General features: G+C 45.4%; 1 protein-coding gene across 1 annotated transcript; it reads right to left on the bottom strand.

Moving 5' to 3' along the window:
- Nucleotides 1-8,972: 8,972 nt before the first annotated feature.
- MSMB (microseminoprotein beta) lies at nucleotides 8,973-18,407 on the bottom strand (the record flags this gene model as incomplete). Its single annotated transcript, XM_082223740.1, has 4 exons — nucleotides 8,973-9,102; nucleotides 11,509-11,611; nucleotides 13,418-13,505; nucleotides 18,234-18,407. 4 exons carry the CDS (start codon nucleotides 18,405-18,407, stop codon nucleotides 8,973-8,975), a joined length of 495 nt encoding a protein of 164 aa, XP_082079866.1.
- Between the last annotated feature and the right edge of the window lie 167 nt (nucleotides 18,408-18,574).

Genomic DNA, 18,574 nt, shown 5'->3' with positions numbered 1-18,574 from the left:
ACAGGCCTTCTCCTTTGCTCAGTTTAATTCACTTATATTTCTCCTTTGTAATGCAACATTTCATAAATGTGAAGCTCAAAGTGGCCATGAGTTCGTGCCCATCTGTTGAAACGTAACATGCAAAGTAATGTAAAGGTAAAGGGACCCTGACCGTTAGGTACAGTTGCGGACGACTCTGGGGTTGCGGCGCTCATCTCGCTTTATTGGCCGAGGGAGCCGGAGTACAGCTTCTGGGTCATGTGGCCAGCATGACTAAGCCGCTTCTGGCGAACCAGAGCAGCACATGGAAACATCGTTTACCTTCCCGCCAGAGCGGTACCTATTTATCTACTTGCACTTTGACGTGCTTTCGAACTGCTAGGTTGGCAGGAGACACGCAAAGTAATGGGTTTTAAATATTTGTAATGAACATGCTTCTGTGTTTGACGGCTTGAAATCCTCAGACTTTAACTGAGGAGCACAGTTGAAGTCTACACAGGTAACAATGGAGATTTCCACATGAAAACAGCTACAGTGGTACCTCGAGTTAAGAACTTAATTCATTCGGGAGGTCCGTTCTTAACCTAAAAATGTTCTTAACCTGAAGCACCACTTTAGCGCCGCCGCACCGCCGCCGCGCGATTTTGGTTCTCACCCTGAAGCAAAGTTCTTAACCCGAGGTACTATTTCTGGGTTAGTGGAGTCTGTAACCTAACGCGTCTGTAACGTGAAGCGTCTGTAACCCGAGGTACCACTGTATAACGAGTGATGCGTCCTACTGGTTTTTAAAATTTGTGGTAAAAAGCAAACTAAGGCTGCAGTCACAACCCCACTTACCTGAGGGCAAATCCCATTGCGTAAATGTGGTTCGGCTTTCAGCCTTAGTGCCCGTCTAGCGACGAGGAACGTCTACGCACGCAAAGTCAACAAGCAACACTTCAGGGCAAGTGGAGAGGCAATGAGACCCCTTCCTCCATTGGAACAGCAGCAACTATCTATCAGTGCGGGGTGAGACCACTTCTGAGGCCACGTGAGGTGACCGCCTCAGGTGGCAGGATCCACAGGGGCAGCAGATCCCGATGTAGATCTTTAGCCCCCCCACCACCTCGTTCCCTAGGGGAGAGGAGGGGTGCCGTAGTGTAAGGTTACCAGATGTCCCCATTTCCCGGGGACAGTCCCCAGATTTACAAATCAGTCCCCATAGAAAATCCATTGAAGTTGAAAAGTGTCCCTGGATTCATAAAAAAAAATCTGGTAACCTTACCGTAGTGTGGTTCAACTCAGGTGCCAAAAACCTTCCATTGAAGAACGAGGGGTGTGAGGGAAGCATTCATGGCAGGAGTCATGCCAGGATGGGCAGGCAGGAGAAAATCTGCTTGATAAGTTTGTGTCGACAGGAGATGATATATAATGAGATGAAAAAAATGTTGAAATATACATTCATAAAGAAACCAGAAGCATTTTTACTGGGCATTGTGGGGAGTGATATAAATAGAAAGGAATGTAAGCTCTTTTTATATGCAATAACAGCAGCAAGAATATTACTGGCCCAAAAATGGAAGCAAGAAGAATTACCGACGATTGAAGAATGGAGAATGAAGTTAATGGACTATGCAGAACTAGATAAACTAACAGGAAGGATTCGAAACCGGCGGGACCAGAAATTCACGGAAGACTGGAGTAAATTTACGGACTACTTGAAAAGTATTTGTGAAGATCAGACAACGTTTGTAGGTTTTCAAGAAGTTTTGTGAGGAGTATTATTGGAAGTATTGCAAAAATGGAGAAGGGGAAGGATGATTTGTTAAGTGAGGTAAAGGCAATATAAAGTTAAGAAATGCATAAGAAGTGGTTAAAACGGTGGATCATCAGAGGTGCTGATGGAAGTCTAAAAAGAGTGTATAAGTTTTGTGGTATATTTTATAATTTATATGTTAAAATCTATCTATATATATATATAGTGTGTGTGTGTGTGTGTGTGTGTGTGTGTGTGTGTGTATATATATATATATATATATGCAGGTTTTGGTGTCTTCGGGTGTCTTCCCGTGTAAGAGTCGGGGTGTCTGTGCGACGTTTCGACGAGGTCTCACTCGTCATCTTCAGGCTGGTGCTTTCGGCTTCTTGTTACTGGAACAGAGCAGGGTCTGGTATTTGAGTTCCTATAAATACTGTTGAGGGGTGTGGTGTATAGCCTCCAACGTTCTGGGTAGAGAGGAAGTTCCTAGATTAGTGTGCCTTTTCTTCTTTTGTTCCTTAATTACTTGAGGGATATCTTGGGTGATTTCATGAGTGATATTCTGAATATCACTGGGTGGGTCATTAATTACTTGAGGGATATCTTGGGTGATTTCATGAGTGATATTCTGAATATCACTGGGTGGGTCATTAAGTGTAGATTAGTTGCTAAAGCTCTCGTGTCTTGACCTCTTGAGCTTGTGAAGAGTTTTTCTGAGAAGATGGCTGTGCTGCATTTAGTTGTGCTCTGGCTTGGCTTCGTGTATAGGGGCGAGCTATGGTTTTGTGCCTTGTGCCAGCCAGATCTGTGTAGGGATTGCAGGGGGGTGCAGCATCCGGAGGTGCCACTATAGTTTGGTTGCTGGATGGAGTCTGTAATATGTCTGTGGAGAGGGTCTGGGTTTGGGTCTGGTGTGGTTGATTGGTGACGGCGTTCTGTGTGCCTCTGGTTCTGGTGTCGGTTTTTGTGGGGAGGGCTAATTTCCAGATGTCTGGCAGGCGGGACGTGTCGTCACGCTTGTTCATGTTGTGAGGGTGTTTCTCTATCTCGATGGCTTCCATGATTATTCTCTTGTGGTGATGTTCCATGTTAAAGAGCAATTTGGAATCTGCAAAATTAATTTCGTGTCCTGTTTCTTTCATGTGTTGGAAAAGAAGAAAAAACTTCCTCTCTTTTCTTTTATATATATATATACATATATATATATTTGTGTTGAGAGATCCCTCCACCATCCCTAGCACTCCACAGAGCTATTTTTCTAGAAAAAGAGGTGCCAGATCTCCCCATGAACACCTCCCTTGTTCTCCTGGTAATGGTAATGGCGCCCACCTGAGAGGTTCAGGCAAGTTCCGGCTGAAAGAAAGCCCTGGAACTCCATGTCATGAAGTTTCTAGTGGCTGCTTGTGCCATAACGATGCCCTTAAATTCCCTGTGAGAAATGTATCTAGGAACAAGACATGACCTTAAGTACATGATCTGGCCAAGCTCATTCCAAGTGACATTCCCTTCCTCCAAATGGCTGGAATTGATGCTAACCAAACATTTTCAATTAGCACGCTGATTCGATTTCTGGCCTTGGTTGCTATGGATAGCTGTTTTGCTCGGTTTGTGGTAATTTTATATTCTTCTTCGGGCTACCTCCATTCTTCAATTCTTTGTTGTTGCTTTTTTGTGTGCAAAGAATGGATATAGTCATCTCAAAAGCTGAAGCTGCCTATATAGCTTTGAGCAAGATGGACTATGTTGGTGTTATGAAAGAATTCAAATAAGAGGCCAAGATAGGGCAGGAGTTACCGTATTTTTTGCCCTATAGGACACACTTTTCCCCCTCCAAAAATGAAGGGGAAATGTGTGTGCGTCCTATGGGGCGAATGCAGGCTTTTGCTGAAGCTTGGAGAGCGAGAGGGGTCGGTGCGCACGGACCCCTCTCACTCTCCAGGCTTCAGGAACACATCCGCAGCCTAGGCAGCCCTACGGGAGGTCCGGCAGGGATGTCTAGGCTGCGGATAGCAGCCTGCCGCCCAGTGCCAGGAGCGCCCTGAAGCAGAGCGCCCCCCGCGCCCGGCAGACATCCGCAGCGTGGGGAGCCTTGCAGGAGTTCCCCGCAGGGCTCCCCACGCTGCGGATAGCAGCCTGCCACCCAGCGCGAGGGGCACCCTGATGCAGAGCGCCCCTTGGGCAGGTCAAACATTGGCCAGCCCCACAAGCTCGGGGGACAGCAGGGAGGCGCAGCGCCACCATCCCGCTGTTCCTCGACCTGGTTCGGTTTCCCTGACCTGCTTTTGGGGGGGAAATAAAGGGGGGAAAATTTCCTTTATTTCCCCCCAAAAAAACTAGGTGCGTTCTATGGGACGGAGCATCCTATGGGACGAAAAATACGGTATTCAATGCTACAAATGCAGAGCATTGAGAGGAACTCTGTAAGAATTAGACTGATATGGGGAAATGTGAAATTTGGATGCTGCAACATCTGGCAGAAAACGCAAAGTTAATCACACTATTGTGAAACTTAAGGATTTATATGCTTGGGTTGTTTCTGTTAATGAGGGATGGTTTTAATTTTCTGTTTCCCTTTGTCCCTATTTTGCCTTACAAAGAAATGTTGGAAATATTTTCCTAAGAGTTGCGAAGTGGGAGGGAGAGATGGCTATTCCTTGGACCTCGGCTCCTGCCAGATCTCTAGAGGTTAAATCTCTGAGTGGAGGTTGGATTCATCTTGACTCTTGTACATTCGGTGTCAGTGTACACAGAGAGACACAAAATAAACAGCTTCCCCTCCCATTTCCTCTGGCAATAACTGCTTATTCAGACAATCAATGTTGCTTAATTTGTTTGAACCGCAGCTCCACTATAATATTAATCCAAATACACTGAACTTGATATTTTCATGGGAAACTATATTGTAAAAACCATTTTACTCCATTGTATCTGACTTGGAATCCCGATGACATGGCAGAAACACTGGAATGTCCAATGTTTGATTGCCATTTCCACGGACCATTACCATACTACACGGGGAACAATTACTCTGGGTCTTGGCAGCTAGCTAAAAGTCAGAAGCAGAAATATTGAATACCCCCCCCCATCCCGCCCACAATAAACTTACAAAACATATAAGGTGATAAGGAATGAATATTCAGCTTCTATGAAACGATCATCTCGTGGTCTTTTCTAATGTCTACCTTTACAGACTTTTACAGCTTTCCCACAGCTTGCTTCCTGCCTAGCTAATATTTGCTGTGCGGAAATTTGATTAAAGCCCATTACCGTGGAATGTTCCCCATTCATTTCCAGCGCTGCCTCTAATGAATAGAACGATTTCATTCTCCATTGGTAATAAGATACCAAATTAAAAGGTATCGTCCCATGGAACGGCTTAGTTCCAGATTACTCCTTGGATTTGGCAAGATCCGTTAGATTTTGCGAGATCTGTTACGTGTCTTTTAAAGATAGGGGAGAAATTTGGTTCAATTCACATTTTAATTCCACTGATTGGGGCGAGGGCTAGGATAGGACCAGCAACACATCCTCGCCCCTCACTACTGTGGGTTAAACCACAAAGCCTAGGACTTGCCGATCAGAAGATCGGCGGTTCGAATCCCCGCGACGGGGTGAGCTCCCGTTGCTCGGTCCCTGCTCCTGCCAACCTAGCAGTTCGAAAGCAGACCAGTGCAAGTAGATAAATAGGTACCGCTCCGGCGGGAAGGTAAACGGCATTTCTGTGCGCTGCTCTGGTTCTCCAGAAGCGGCTTAGTCATGCTGGCCACATGACCCGGAAGCTGTACGCCGGCTCCCTCGGCCAATAAAGCGAGAGGAGCACCACAACCCCAGAGTTGGTCATGACTGGACCTAATGGTCAGGGGTCCCTTTACCTTTACCTTTAGAAGTGCTAGAGGAGAGAAAGAGCATATTATATCACCTAATCACAATGGCAGCTCCCTCACCCAGGCTGCTGCATGCCTGCATTTGGGATGGGTGAATCTGTCCTTATTGGTTTCCATAAATACTGTGATGGCCTGGGATTCAGACTCGGAGGCTGGACGTGAGGAATCCCAGCCTGCACAGGAGTCCCCACCTCCAGAACCAGCTGAGCCGGGGCTGGGGCTTGAGCCTGAAGGGTCCTCACCTGTGCTGGATCCTCAGGTGCAGGCACCAGCTGAGTCTGCTCTGGCTCCTGAGGTGATGGGGGACCCATTGCCTGCAGGTGCTCCACTCTCAGCCCCGTCAGGGGGAAGCTGAGGTTGCCTCTGGGTCCGGTAACCCTCCAGCCTCTCCTGAGCTGCAGAGGCTCAGGGCAGAGAGGTGGAGGGAACTAAGTTCTCGCAGGAGGAGTGCTCGCCTCCAGGCCAGGAGAGGTGAGTCACCCGTGGACCGGGGCCGCCCTATGCCTCGGGGCAGATAAAAGCCAGCCAGCCCCAGTCCCAGGTTGCGGGAGCAACGTTGTTGGTAGCCTGTTCCTGTCTGCACCCTGTCCTGCTCTTCTGCCAGAGTTCCTGACCTTATCTGACTCCTTGCCTTGGACCCCGCCTCAGCTTTGACAGACAGCCTCCATACCACACCCTTGACCTCAGACTGGACTCAGACGTCGCCGCATGGTTAGCCCTCGGGACCAGCACATATACCTTTTTATTTCAGTTTTACTTACCGTATTTTTCGCCCTATAGGACGCACTTTTCCCCCTCCAAAATGAAGGGGAAATCTGGGTGCGTCCTATGGGGCGAATGCAGGCTTTTGCTGAAGCTTGGAGAGTGAGAGGGGTCGGTGCGCACCCACCCCTCTCACTCTCCAGGCTTCAGGAAGACATCCGCAGCCTAGGCAGCCCTATGGGAGGTCCGGCAGGGATGTCTAGGCTGCGGATAGCAGCCTGCTGCCCGGCGCAAGGGGCGCCCTGAAGCCGAGCGCCCCCCTCGCCAGGCAGACATCCGGAGCATGGGGAGCCTTGCAGGAGTTCCCGGCAAGGCTCCCCGCACTGCAAATAGCAGCCTGCCGGCCCGGCGGGGGGGGGGGGGCGCCCTGATGCAGAGCGCCCCTCGCGCGGGGCAGACATCAGCCAGCCCCACAAGCTCGGGGGACAGCAGGGAGGCGCAGCGCCGCCATCCCGCTGATCCTCGACCTGGTTCTGTTTCCCCGACCTGCTTTTGGGGGGGGAAATAAAGGGAATTTTTTTTCTTTATTTCCCCCCAAAAAAACTAGGTGCGTCCTATGGGACGGAGTGTCCTATGGGGCGAAAAATACGGTAATATATAAGTTGAAGTGTAGGTGGGTTCCCAAGAGGCAAGACACAGCAACGACAGCAAGAACCTTTATTGAACCAACAGAACTGGACAAGAGAGGCAAAGCAACTGCTTATATACATTTCTGAAGGCCTGGGCCACTCCCACTCCCTACGTGATTGGCTGTCTAAACTTCCAAGCTGTGAATCATGACTCGGAGTTTAAGGGCCAATGGCGGAGGCCCAAATCCTGAAATGTTCTGTGATTGGATATCATGTATCGAGAACACAGGGGCTCAGAATCCTTAGTCCAGACTCAAGCTCAGGCAAACACAGACCAATAAATATATAACAAGTTTTCAGACAATCTGTTTGTGTGAACTAGATTATCCTTGGGGTCCCTTCCAACTCTACAATTCTGTGATTTTGATGATTCTCACAGCGAGAGAAGCTTCAGAAGGCCCTCAGTTAGGAGATCATGCGTGGGGAGGGACTGGTTGCAGGGATCAACATGGAAAACCCCTTCTTGCAACTGCCGTACAAGAGCATTTTAATGCTTTCCACAGGCTAAAAATGGGCTACTTGGGATTTAGAATCATAGAATCATAGAGTTGGAAGAGACCACAAGGGCCATCGAGTCCAACCCCCTGCCAAGCAGGAAACACCATCAGAGCACTCCTGACATATGGTTGTCAAGCCTCTGCTTAAAGACCTCCAAAGAAGGAGACTCCACCACACTCCTTGGCAGCAAATTCCACTGTCGAACAGCTCTTACTGTCAGGAAATTTAAAGAAGGGACTAGTGGACACTCAAGGCAGTAGAAACATGAGATGATTGGACCCTACTGAACTTGAAGCATGGGAACCCCAAACAAAAAAAATCATAATTTGACAAAATATTTGGACTTTATGATATGTATTTGTACAATTTGGAATATTCAATGTGATGTGATTGGATTGTTGAAATGGAAAACTTAATAAAAACTATTATTTAAAAAAATGGGCTACTTGGTTCCCTTAACAATTTTGCACAAAAGGTTTCATATCATTTGAAGTTCCTGGGATTTTTTGAGGGAAATCATGTGCTTTAAATGTGCATGAGATGTGTGTGGTGTGGACCTGCCCCTTGTTAGGTTTGCGGCCACGGATGGCTTTGTGGTCGGTCACTTAGTTCATTTTGTCTTTAAAGCGCTTTATTTATTTTTGCTGCAAAATGCTAATGGGGCTGCCCCTCTGGAACACACAGGGAAAGTACTGGATTTGTAAATATCTGTTGGTGGTTGGGATATGTCTTTCTATTGTATCCTAAATAAAAAACAGAACGCAAACTTGTGCAAAATAAACCAGTCGCAGTAGAATAGAAAATACCAAGTGTCAGTTCAAATGAATATTGGAATGGATTCAGGCATATTCATCCATCCCTCAGCACAGACAAATCTCTCTCCCAGATCACCATTTCTTCCATTTCTTTGGATGCTGAAACTACCAAAAGATCTCTTTCAGCTTATCTTAATATGGAAGTTGGTCTGAAGAGATAAAGACGGTCTTTCAGATATTTGAGGTTTAATATTAATGCAAGTATTGAAAGATATACTTTCTTTTTGAAATTTGACTTGACACCTGATTGTTCCCATGTTGAAAAATTTCAGTTTGCTTTCCAATGTTTTCGTACTAGAGTAGTTAGAGAATGTTTTCTGTAGCTCGTTCCTACAGGGGAATTTTTGTTTCAGGAACTGTACTAGATAATGAATGACCAGGAAATCAAACTAAATCATTGCATAGTGATCTATGATAGCTTTTGGGTGCATTTGAGTAATCAAGCTGCGATTCTTTTTTTGATTAAAAAAACAATGAATGAACTCATCTTACAAAATCAGAAGCTGCTTAGTAATAGAGGTGGAGTATTTGAGAAGATAACAACCAGGAAAGGTTGAAATTAGTACATTTGTGGTTCCCTAAATAAATGTGAAGAATTACATTCCTTGACCTATTGCCCCTTGTCTTCCTAAAAGACCTGGCCAGAATAGAAACCCACAGACAGGTGTTAACCAACGCCAGCAAAGACCTCGCAACGTTTTGCAGGATCGGTCTTGTTCACCACACGGATAGAGCAGCTTCGCTTGTGGAACATGGCAACACACTTCTCCCTGTCGTAGTTGATAGGTCTGAAAACTCTATAAACAATGAAGACAGAGAGTCAGGCCATATGGCAGAGATGACAGGAAAACTAAGACGACTAGAGTCAAAATCAGCACAGTCTCCAGAGGGCCGCAGCGTTTGTGGTTTTAAACTTTAGGAATGGAATTTAGACGAAGAACCACTTCAGAGGCATGCGAATGCATTCAATGGCAGAAAACAATCTCTAACCTGACATATTAATTATTACAGGCGTTACTTTCCAGCAATCTTACATACAATTGCACTCCCTCCAATATTTATCCAATGAAAATAGGAACATCCTATTCCAGGCATAGGCAAACTCGGCCCTCCAGATGTTTTGAGACTACAGTTCCCATCATCCCTAACCACTGGTCCTCTTGGCTAGGGATGATGGGAGTTGTAGTCCTAAAACATCTGGAGGGCCGAGTTTGCCTATGCCTGTCCTATTCCATACCCTTCAACGTTTCTCCAATTGTTATGTACTGAAGTTCTCACCCTGGGCCAGCAGGGGGATACTGTAGATAGTTATGCAAATAAGGGATCGAAAGTGACGTTCAGTGATTGGATAGTTTTAGAAAATTGCTACAGTTACATTGTACAGTGGTACCTCGCAAGACGAATGCCTCGCAAGACGAAAAACGCGCAAGACGAAAGAGTTTTCCATTTTTTGAGTCGTTCCGCAAGACGAATTTCCCTACGGGCTTGCTTTGCAAGATGAAACGTCTTGCGACTTCTTGCGAGTTTGTTTCCTTTTTCTTAAAGCTGCTAAGCCGCTAAGCCGTTAATAGCCACTAAGCCGCTAATAGCCGTGCTTCGCAAGACGAAAAAAACCGCAAGACGAAGAGACTCGCGGAACGGATTAATTTCGTCTTGCGAGGCACCACTGTATAAGCAGGCTGACTGAACCCTTCAGTTCAGTTCAGTTCTGGCCTGTGAATAAACAAGAGCTGTTTGAAGAATCGCTGTGTCATCTGATATGTTCACCCACAACTTAACACCGATGAAAACAGAGATGTCCCTTCCAACATTTTCTGATGAAAACAGGAACATCCAGTGCTATTTTTCTAGAAAAAGAGTTGCTGGAATTCACCATGAACACCTCCCTTGTTTTCTTATAATGGCAATGGTGCCCACCTGAGAGGTGCCGGAACTGAGTTCCAGTGAGTTCTGGTAGGGGGGGAAAGCCCTGGGGACAGCTTCTGTAAATCCAGGACTATCCCTGGAAATCAGGGACACTTGGAGGGTCTGCAAGCGCAGTGGCTGAAAACATGTGCTAAAGTTCAAACACCTGAACTGGCATTTCAGTGTCATTAGCTAAAATAGGAGAGAAATCTGCTTAGCCTCATTCAGTCCTGAAAGTACAGACACATGGCTCTTATGCTATTCTTGAGGAACATTAAAGAGGTGCTTTAGCCGATAATTTACCTGGAGATGCCAATGCAAAATTCACTAGCCCCAGGACCGCAAATGAGTTTGGGGGCTGAGGTAATTCACACCACAAAGGAGAGGGGAGCATTCGAAGTGAAAGCAATGTTGTTGATTTCTAAGTATATAAATAAAACAATGTTCTTACATTCTCAATGTTCAAGAGCCCCAAATCGTTATTGAATATAAATTAAATGTGCAGAAAGGTAGCGTTGACTGGTATTTTATGTGTGATGGTTGACTGGGATATGTTGGCTTGGGATGCAATAAGTAGCAGGTGGTAGTTACAAAAGAGTAAAAAATTTACTGTATTTGGAGTAAAAAAAGCAGAGACATCACCTTGCCAATAAAGGTCCGTATAGTTAAAGCTATGGTTTTCCCAGTAGTGATGTATGGAAGTGAGAGCTGGACCATAAAGAAGGCTGATTGCGGAAGAATTGATGCTTTTGAATTCTGGTCCTGGAGGAGACTCTTGAGAGTCCCATGGACTGCAAGAAGATCAAACGCATCCATTCTGAAGGAAATTAGCCCTGAGTGCTCACTGGAAGGACACATCATAAAGCTGAGGCTCCAATACTTTGGCCACCTCATGAGAAGAGAAGACTCCCTGGAAAAGACCGTGATGTTGGCAAAGAATGAGGGCACAAGGAGAAGGGGACGACAGAGGACGAGATGGTTGGACAGTGTTCTCAAGCTACCAGCATGAGTTTGACCAAACTGCGGGAGGCAGTGGAAGATAGGAGTGCCTGGCGTACTCTGGTTCATGGGGTCACAAAGAGTCGAACACGACTAAACGACTAAACAACAACAAGTCCCATAGAATTCTATGCAGTTACTCGCAGGTAAGGCTATAAATGGCATTGCAGCCCCAAGCATGTACTGGATAAACTAGGGTTGCATATGTAACCACGTGTCTCATATGTTCTTGGGTACTTAGAAAGAAATGCCAGCAATTAAAAAACACCCATAAACTTGTTTTTAGAACTTGAACTTACAAGCTGCAGCATATCAGTTCTTTTGGTTTGCATTCACATCTTTGGCAGTTGTTAGTTTTCCATACAGCATTCACACGGTGCCACCTCCCATGTTTAAAGCATCCTGAAATGTGCAGAACAAACAAACAATGCTGGTTGGACTCTAGAAATTTATAAAAACCAGAGTCAGAAACTGGGGTTTTTGCTTGCTACAAGACGACTTGCTTCAGTGAAGCTTCAGTCCACCTGTCCATGACTTTTTGCTATTCGCTTATGAACTGCTTTGAGCTTCTTTTTCTTACCATCAAGCTGTTATATAAATGTTAAAAAGGTAAAGGACCCCTGACAGTTAAGTCCAGTCACAGAGGACTCTGGGATTGGGGCGCTCATCTCGCTTTACTGGCCGAGGGAGCCAACGTTTGTCCGCAGACAGTTTTTCTGGGTCATGTGGCCAGCATGACTAAACCGCTTCTGGCGAAACCAGAGCAGCGCACGGAAACACCGTTTACCTTCCCGCCGGAGCGGTACCTATTTATCTACTTGCACTTTGACGTGCTTTCGAACTGCTAGGTTGGTAGAAGCTGGGACCGAACAACGGGAGCTCACCCCGTCGCAGGGATTCGAACCGCCAATCTTCCAATCGGCAAGCCCAAGAGGCTCAGTGGTTTAGACCACAGCGCCACATGCATCCCTTTTATATAAATGTTAAGAAGCAATAAATAAACAAATGTTTTCTATCATTCCATGTAAGCTGCCTAGAAGTTGTTTTTTTAAAAAACAACAACTACAGTGGTACCACGGGTTAAGTATTTAATTCGTTCCGGAGGTCCGTACTTAACCTGAAACTGTTCTTAACCTGAAGCACCACTTTAACTAATGGGCCCTCCCGCTGCTGCCACGTCGCCGGAGCACAATTTCTGTTCTCATCCTGAAGCAAAGTTCTTAACCTAAAGCACTATTTCTGGGTTAGTGGAGTCTGTAACCTGAAGCGTATGTAACCTGAGGTACCACTGTAGGCTGTTTATAAGCCTTGTCAAATAAATAAATAAATAAATTTAGAATATCTTGGAGGCCACGGTGTGGGTCTCAACTTCAGAACATCCATTCTTGCTTCTTGTGTTATACATCACTTCTGTTTACACAAAAACAGCCAGCCAGATCTACTTGTGCCAGCTCTCTCTCTCTCTCTCTCTCTCTCTCTCTCTCTCTCCCCCCCCCTCCCTTTCTCTTTCTCTCTCTTTCCTCTTCCTGGCCCTTCTGCTGCCTCTGGTCCCACTATTTGCTGCCATGATAGTTTTGGCACCGAGGTGCCAAACTTTGAATACAGGTAAAATGCGGCTGATATTTTGCCTGCCGCTTCCCAACCCAGCAAAAGGTTTTGAAAGCCCATATTCACTCCGAATATGCCAAATTCTAAATTTACTGTCAAAGTTCCTTCTCCACAATTTTCTTCCTAACCCTGATGGGAACTAAAAAAATTCCTTCCAGTAGCACCGTAAAGACCAACTAAGTTAGTTCTTGGTATGAGCTTTCGTGTGCATGCACACTTCTTCAGATACACTGAAACAGAAGTTGCCAGATCCTTCTATATAGTGAGAAGGTGGGGAGGGGTTCCTGATGGGAACTGTAATCCAAAACACCTGGCAAAGGTTGCAGTAGAGCATAACCCTAGAATCAGAAGACACGCCTCTCCTATGGTGGAATTGGGCAATATAGATAGCAAAAGGCTCAATTCTCACTGTCTGCAAAGAGAGACTCTAAGCTCAGGGCATCACTCCAGCAATTACTCTGAGTAGCATCAGAGTAACTCATGGGACTGTCCTTCTTGTGCAACCCTAGATCATGCTGGAGAAAAATCGTGAGGAGCATCTTCTGCCTCTGTAAATCCTGTTTTTCTAAGCATGGCAACATTCAAACACTGAATTCTTACCCTTTTCGTCAGCTGCTTTTATTGAGCACTGGGCGTTACACAAGGTCCCCAAGAGGGCAAGGATCAGGAAGAGGAACAGCAGGAACTTCTGTGGGGGAGAGAGAGACAGAATTGGAACAAGCGTCTCAGCTGTTACAGTGAATTGTTGGAATGGACATGCGAAGCAGCAAACACCATAGAAAGCAAAAGAAGAAGTAAAGTCTAAAAATATTGCTGGAAGATTAAACATTTCTAACAGCCTTTCCCCAACCTTGGGTCTCCAAAACCAGCATTGCCCCCCAGAGAGCCTGGCCAGTGCTGAGAAAAGAAGCAGGTTACCGTAGTTCAACCACACTGAGAGCCAAAGCTTGGAGAAGGCTGCTCCTAGGAAGATAATCCTAGTTGTATGAAAGTAAAATGCTCAATGACAAACCTGGACAGCATCTTAAAAAGTAGAGACATCACCTTGCCAACAAAGGTCCGTATAGTTAAAGCTATGGTTTTCCCAGTAGTGATGTATGGAAGTGAGAGCTGGACCATAAAGAAGGCTGATCGCCGAAGAATGGATGCTTTTGAATTATGGTGCTCCAGTTTTCAAACATTTTTTGGAAGTCAAACGTCCGACACAGCTTCCACTTGAGTGCAGGAATCTCCTGCAACCAATCGGAAGCCATGTCTCGGTTGTCGAACATTTCAGAAGCCGAATGGGCTTCCGGAACGGATTACAGTGGTACCTCGGGTTACATACGCTTCAGGTTGCAGGCGCTTCAGGTTACAGACTCCGCTAACCCAGAAATAGTACCTTGGGTTAAGAACTTTGCTTCAGGATGAGAACAGAAATCATGCTCTGGCGGCGCGGTGGCAGCGGGAGGCCCCATTAGCTAAAGTGATTTCTCAGGTTAAGAACAGTTTCAGGTTAAGTACAGACCTCCGGAACGAATTAAGTACTTAACCCGAGGTACCACTGTACGTTCGACAACCGACTGCAATATTATATTAGTGGATGGAGAGTTTAATGACATAACTGCCCTGAGACCTGTGGGTATAGGGCAGTATACAAATTTAAATAATAATGATGATAATAATAATAGTTTCATCAGAAGCTGGACTGCAAAAGAAGAGAAACGGAGCTGTATGAAAAGACTGCAGAGCAGAACACAAATAAATGCCTTATACATCCCTAGGAACCCTTAAGCCAATTTAAATCAATGAATTTGTGTGTGCCTAACTCTGCGAAGGATCAGAGTGATATTTGAAAGTACTGAAGTCATCATGAGTTGCTTCCATGAAAATATATATAAGATCACATTCTTAATCTAATACCATACATTCCACAAGAGTGTGACTCACCATCACAGCAGTGTTCCACACGTCCGGAGACCTCTGAGGCTTTTTCCAAACATTGTTTGTGAATTTATACTGGGGGCATCAACAATAGTTGCCAAATTGCAGGAACCTGAACACAATCGGACAATGGGCAAGCTTGTCTCATTTGTCCTGGCCTCGTTTTCTAGGAGGGCAGCCTTCCAACGTTATTTTTAGAACCGTAGTGTTAGGCCAATGGATCATTAATACGGATCACCTGTGTTTGCCTGTAACCTCAAGAGAATGATGAAGCAGTCACCTCACTTTGATTCAAAAATAAGCGAATTAAGAAGAATTAAGTTCAAGGGATCTGTGTTCTGGCAGACCATCAAAGAGATATTTGGGGAAAGCGCAAATGCCGGGGAGAGCACATTTGGGGAAAGCTATTGTTGCACTGACCTGCTATGAGTAAGCTATTCAAAGTTTAAATAAGTCACCTGGAATAAACAATGAATTACCCCTCGCAGTCGTTTTATGTGATAGTCGTTTTATTTGGATAGGAATGAGACATTTCAGTTCTAGACCACTGATTCCAAAACGCATGAATAAAAAGTTATTTTATTTGCTTATTTGACTTGAACTCTTTGCCTATGTGACTTTCTCATTTGTTCTAAAAATGGCTTAAATATTCCATGTTCAGTTTTAGTGCCCATAACAAGTGTCCCAACAGCGTTCTGTTCTTTGACAACACAATAAACTAGATCACTGTCCTACATGTCTGCTCCATTGAGCTCAATGGAGCTCACCGCTGGATAACTTGAGTATAGGACTACCGTCTTAGACTCCTGTTTTCCAGTATAAAATGCCATTCCCCCACCCTCAACCTTTATCTGTCTTTCTAATTACCGTAACTAAGTTTGCTGCTTTTGTCACCATAGCATAAGCAATATAACCAGGATAAAAGCTGCTAAAATAAAATAAGTGAACAGATCAGCTACTTTGGTTGACCGAAACATGGAAGCATACGCTTATGAATAAACCAGGACTGGCCCACACATGAGGCCAAGTGAGGCCACTGCCTCGGGTGGCAGGATCCCCAGGGGCAACAGATCCTGATGTCAATCTTTCTTCCCCACTTGTTCCTGATATAGATCATCATTCACTCCTTCTTCTCTAGTGGGGAGGAGAGGACCATTTGGGGGTTTGCCTCAGGGGCCAAAATGTCTTGGGCCAGTCCTGAAATAAACGAACATATTTGCAAGAATACCAAAAAGGCCTTTCAGTATAACAACAACAACAATTTTTTATTATTTTATATGCCGCCCATCTGGCTGGGTTGCCACAGCCACTCTGGGCAGCTCCCAACAGAATATTAAAAACGGAATAAAATATCAAACATTAAAAACTTCTCTGAACAGGACTGCCTTCAGATGTCTTCTAAAAGTCAGGTACTGTAGTTGTTTATTTCCTTGACATCTGGTGGGAGGGTGTTCCACAGGGCGGGCGCCACCACCGAGAAGACCCTCTGCCTGGTTCCCTGTAACCTCACTTCCCACAGTGAGGGAACTGCCAGAAGGCTCTCTCTCTTAAATACTCTCTCTGCTAAATTCTTTTTGCACAAGAAGAATATCTGAAGAATTCTAAGTCCTCAGTTTGGGTATATTAACATTAAATCTGAGCAGAGGAGGGCTGCTTATCAGTGGGAAATAACACCCCCTGTGTTATAATGTTATAATATTATAATTAAGGTAGAGGTAAAGGGACCCCTGACCATTAGGTCCAGTCGTGACCGACTCTGGGGTTGCAGCGCTCATCTTGATTTATTGACCAAGGGAGCCGGCGTACAGCTTCTGGGTCATGTGGTCAGCATGACTAAGCCGCTTCTGGAGAACCAGAGCAGTGCACGGAAATGCCGTTTACCTTCCCGCCGGAGTGGTACCTATTTATCTACTTGCACTTTGACATGCTTTTGAACTGCTAGGTTGGCAGGAGCTGGGACCGAGCAACGGGAGCTCACCCCGTCGTGGGGATTCGAACCGCCAACCTTCTGATCGGCAAGCCCTAGGCTCTGTGGTTTAACCCACAGAGCCACCCGCATCCCTTAATGTTATAATTATATGGATGTTAATGGCACACCATGTTTGTGTTTTTTAAACTGTGAGGTTACTTAGACAACAAATAGGTTTTTTGTGCCTTGTATTGTGGCATATTGCTGACCCTGATGATTCATGTGTAATTATATTATCTTTTGGGGAAACGGAAGGTCTTACGCTGATAAAGTCATGGGTTTTTTGTTTTTAAATTGAAAATGGTGTCCTGCTTAATAACTTTCAAGAGGCATTTTATTTGTGTGACTTTCTTTGGGGTACATCTGAAAGTCAATTTTCCTACTGGTGGAGAAGTTAAATAGGTGACCAAAGCTGAAGGAAAATCAGTTTTAATAAGTCCCATACTCTGGGGGACCTAACTTTGCAATGTCAGGCCAGATGGACCAGTGAAATGCCACATTGTTGTTTAGTCATTTAGTCATGTCCAACTCTTCGTGACCCCATGGACCAGAGCACGCCAGGCACTCCTGTCTTCCACTGCCTCCCGCAGTTTGGTCAAACTCATGCTGGTAGCTTCGAGAACACTGTCCAACCATCTTGTCCTCTGTTGTCCCCTTCTCCTTGTGCCCTCAATCTTTCCCAACATCAGGGTCTTTTCCAGGGAGTCTTCTCTTCTCATGAGGTGGCCAAAGTATTGGAGCCTCAGCTTCACGATCTGTCCTTCCAGTGAGCACTCAGGGCTGATTTCCTTCAGAATGGATGTGTTTGATCTTCTTGCAGTCCATGGGACTCTCAAGTGTCTCCTCCAGCACCATAATTCAAAAGCATCAATTCTTTGGCGATCAGCCTTCTTTATGGTCCAGCTCTCACTTCCATACATCACTACTGGGAAAACCATAGCTTTAACTATACGGACCTTTGTTGGCAAGGTGGTGTCTCTGCTTTTTAAGATGCTGTCAAGGTTTGTCATTGCTTTTCTCCCAAGAAGCAGGCGTCTTTTAATTTCGTGGCTGCTGTCACCATCTGCAGTGATCATGGAGCCCAAGAAAGTAAAATCTCTCACTGCCTCCATTTCTTCTCCTTCTGTTTGCCAGGAGGTGATGGGACCAGTGGCCCTGATCTTTGTTTTTTTGATGTTGAGCTTCAGACCATATTTTGTGCTCTCCTCTTTCACCCTCATTAAGAGGTTCTTTAATTCCTCCTCACTTTCTGCCATCAAGGTTGTGTCATCTGCACATGGGCTTCAGCAACTGAGCTCTTTGATGCAAGCACCTTTGGTTCCCTGAAATTCTGGCCCAGTTTGTTAGTTGCGATTTGACCTTATACTTAATTAAAACGAGACAAGTGTAAACTGCAGCCTTAAAGCTTGGTACAATGGTGGGAGTGTTGCAAAATAAAAATTTGCTTTAAACAAACAGGATGGGTAAAGAAAAGGTTCCTGCTAGTTCTGGGAAAATGGTGTATTTGCCCTCAATTCTTTTTACCCAGCAACCTTTGAGAGCGTCTGATGCTGACAATTCCACCGAACTCAGTTCTGCGGGTGGCAAAGCTTCTATATTGAAATCTATGGAACCCAAGAACCATTCCTCGTACAAGGTTCCTTCCACTTGGTCCCAGTGCAACACCAGCAGCGTATTTTCTTGGAAATCGCCCTGCATTTAGCCTCCTCCTCCACCCCAGATTTGTATGGAATTCCCCTGTCATTCTTAGTAACTAAACAACAACAACAACCACATATCTGTGAACACGTTTGCCAAGGTCATCTGAGGAAGCTTGCCAACATTCCTTAGATGAAAATAGGGACATTTCTCACTCCCCACTGCCA

This window comes from Podarcis vaucheri (genome assembly GCF_965113315.1).
Source record: "Podarcis vaucheri genome assembly, chromosome: 5".
Lineage (NCBI taxonomy): Eukaryota > Metazoa > Chordata > Lepidosauria > Squamata > Lacertidae > Podarcis > Podarcis vaucheri.
Note: the sequence above shows the minus strand (reverse complement) of the source record. Positions and strands in the feature narration are given on the sequence as shown.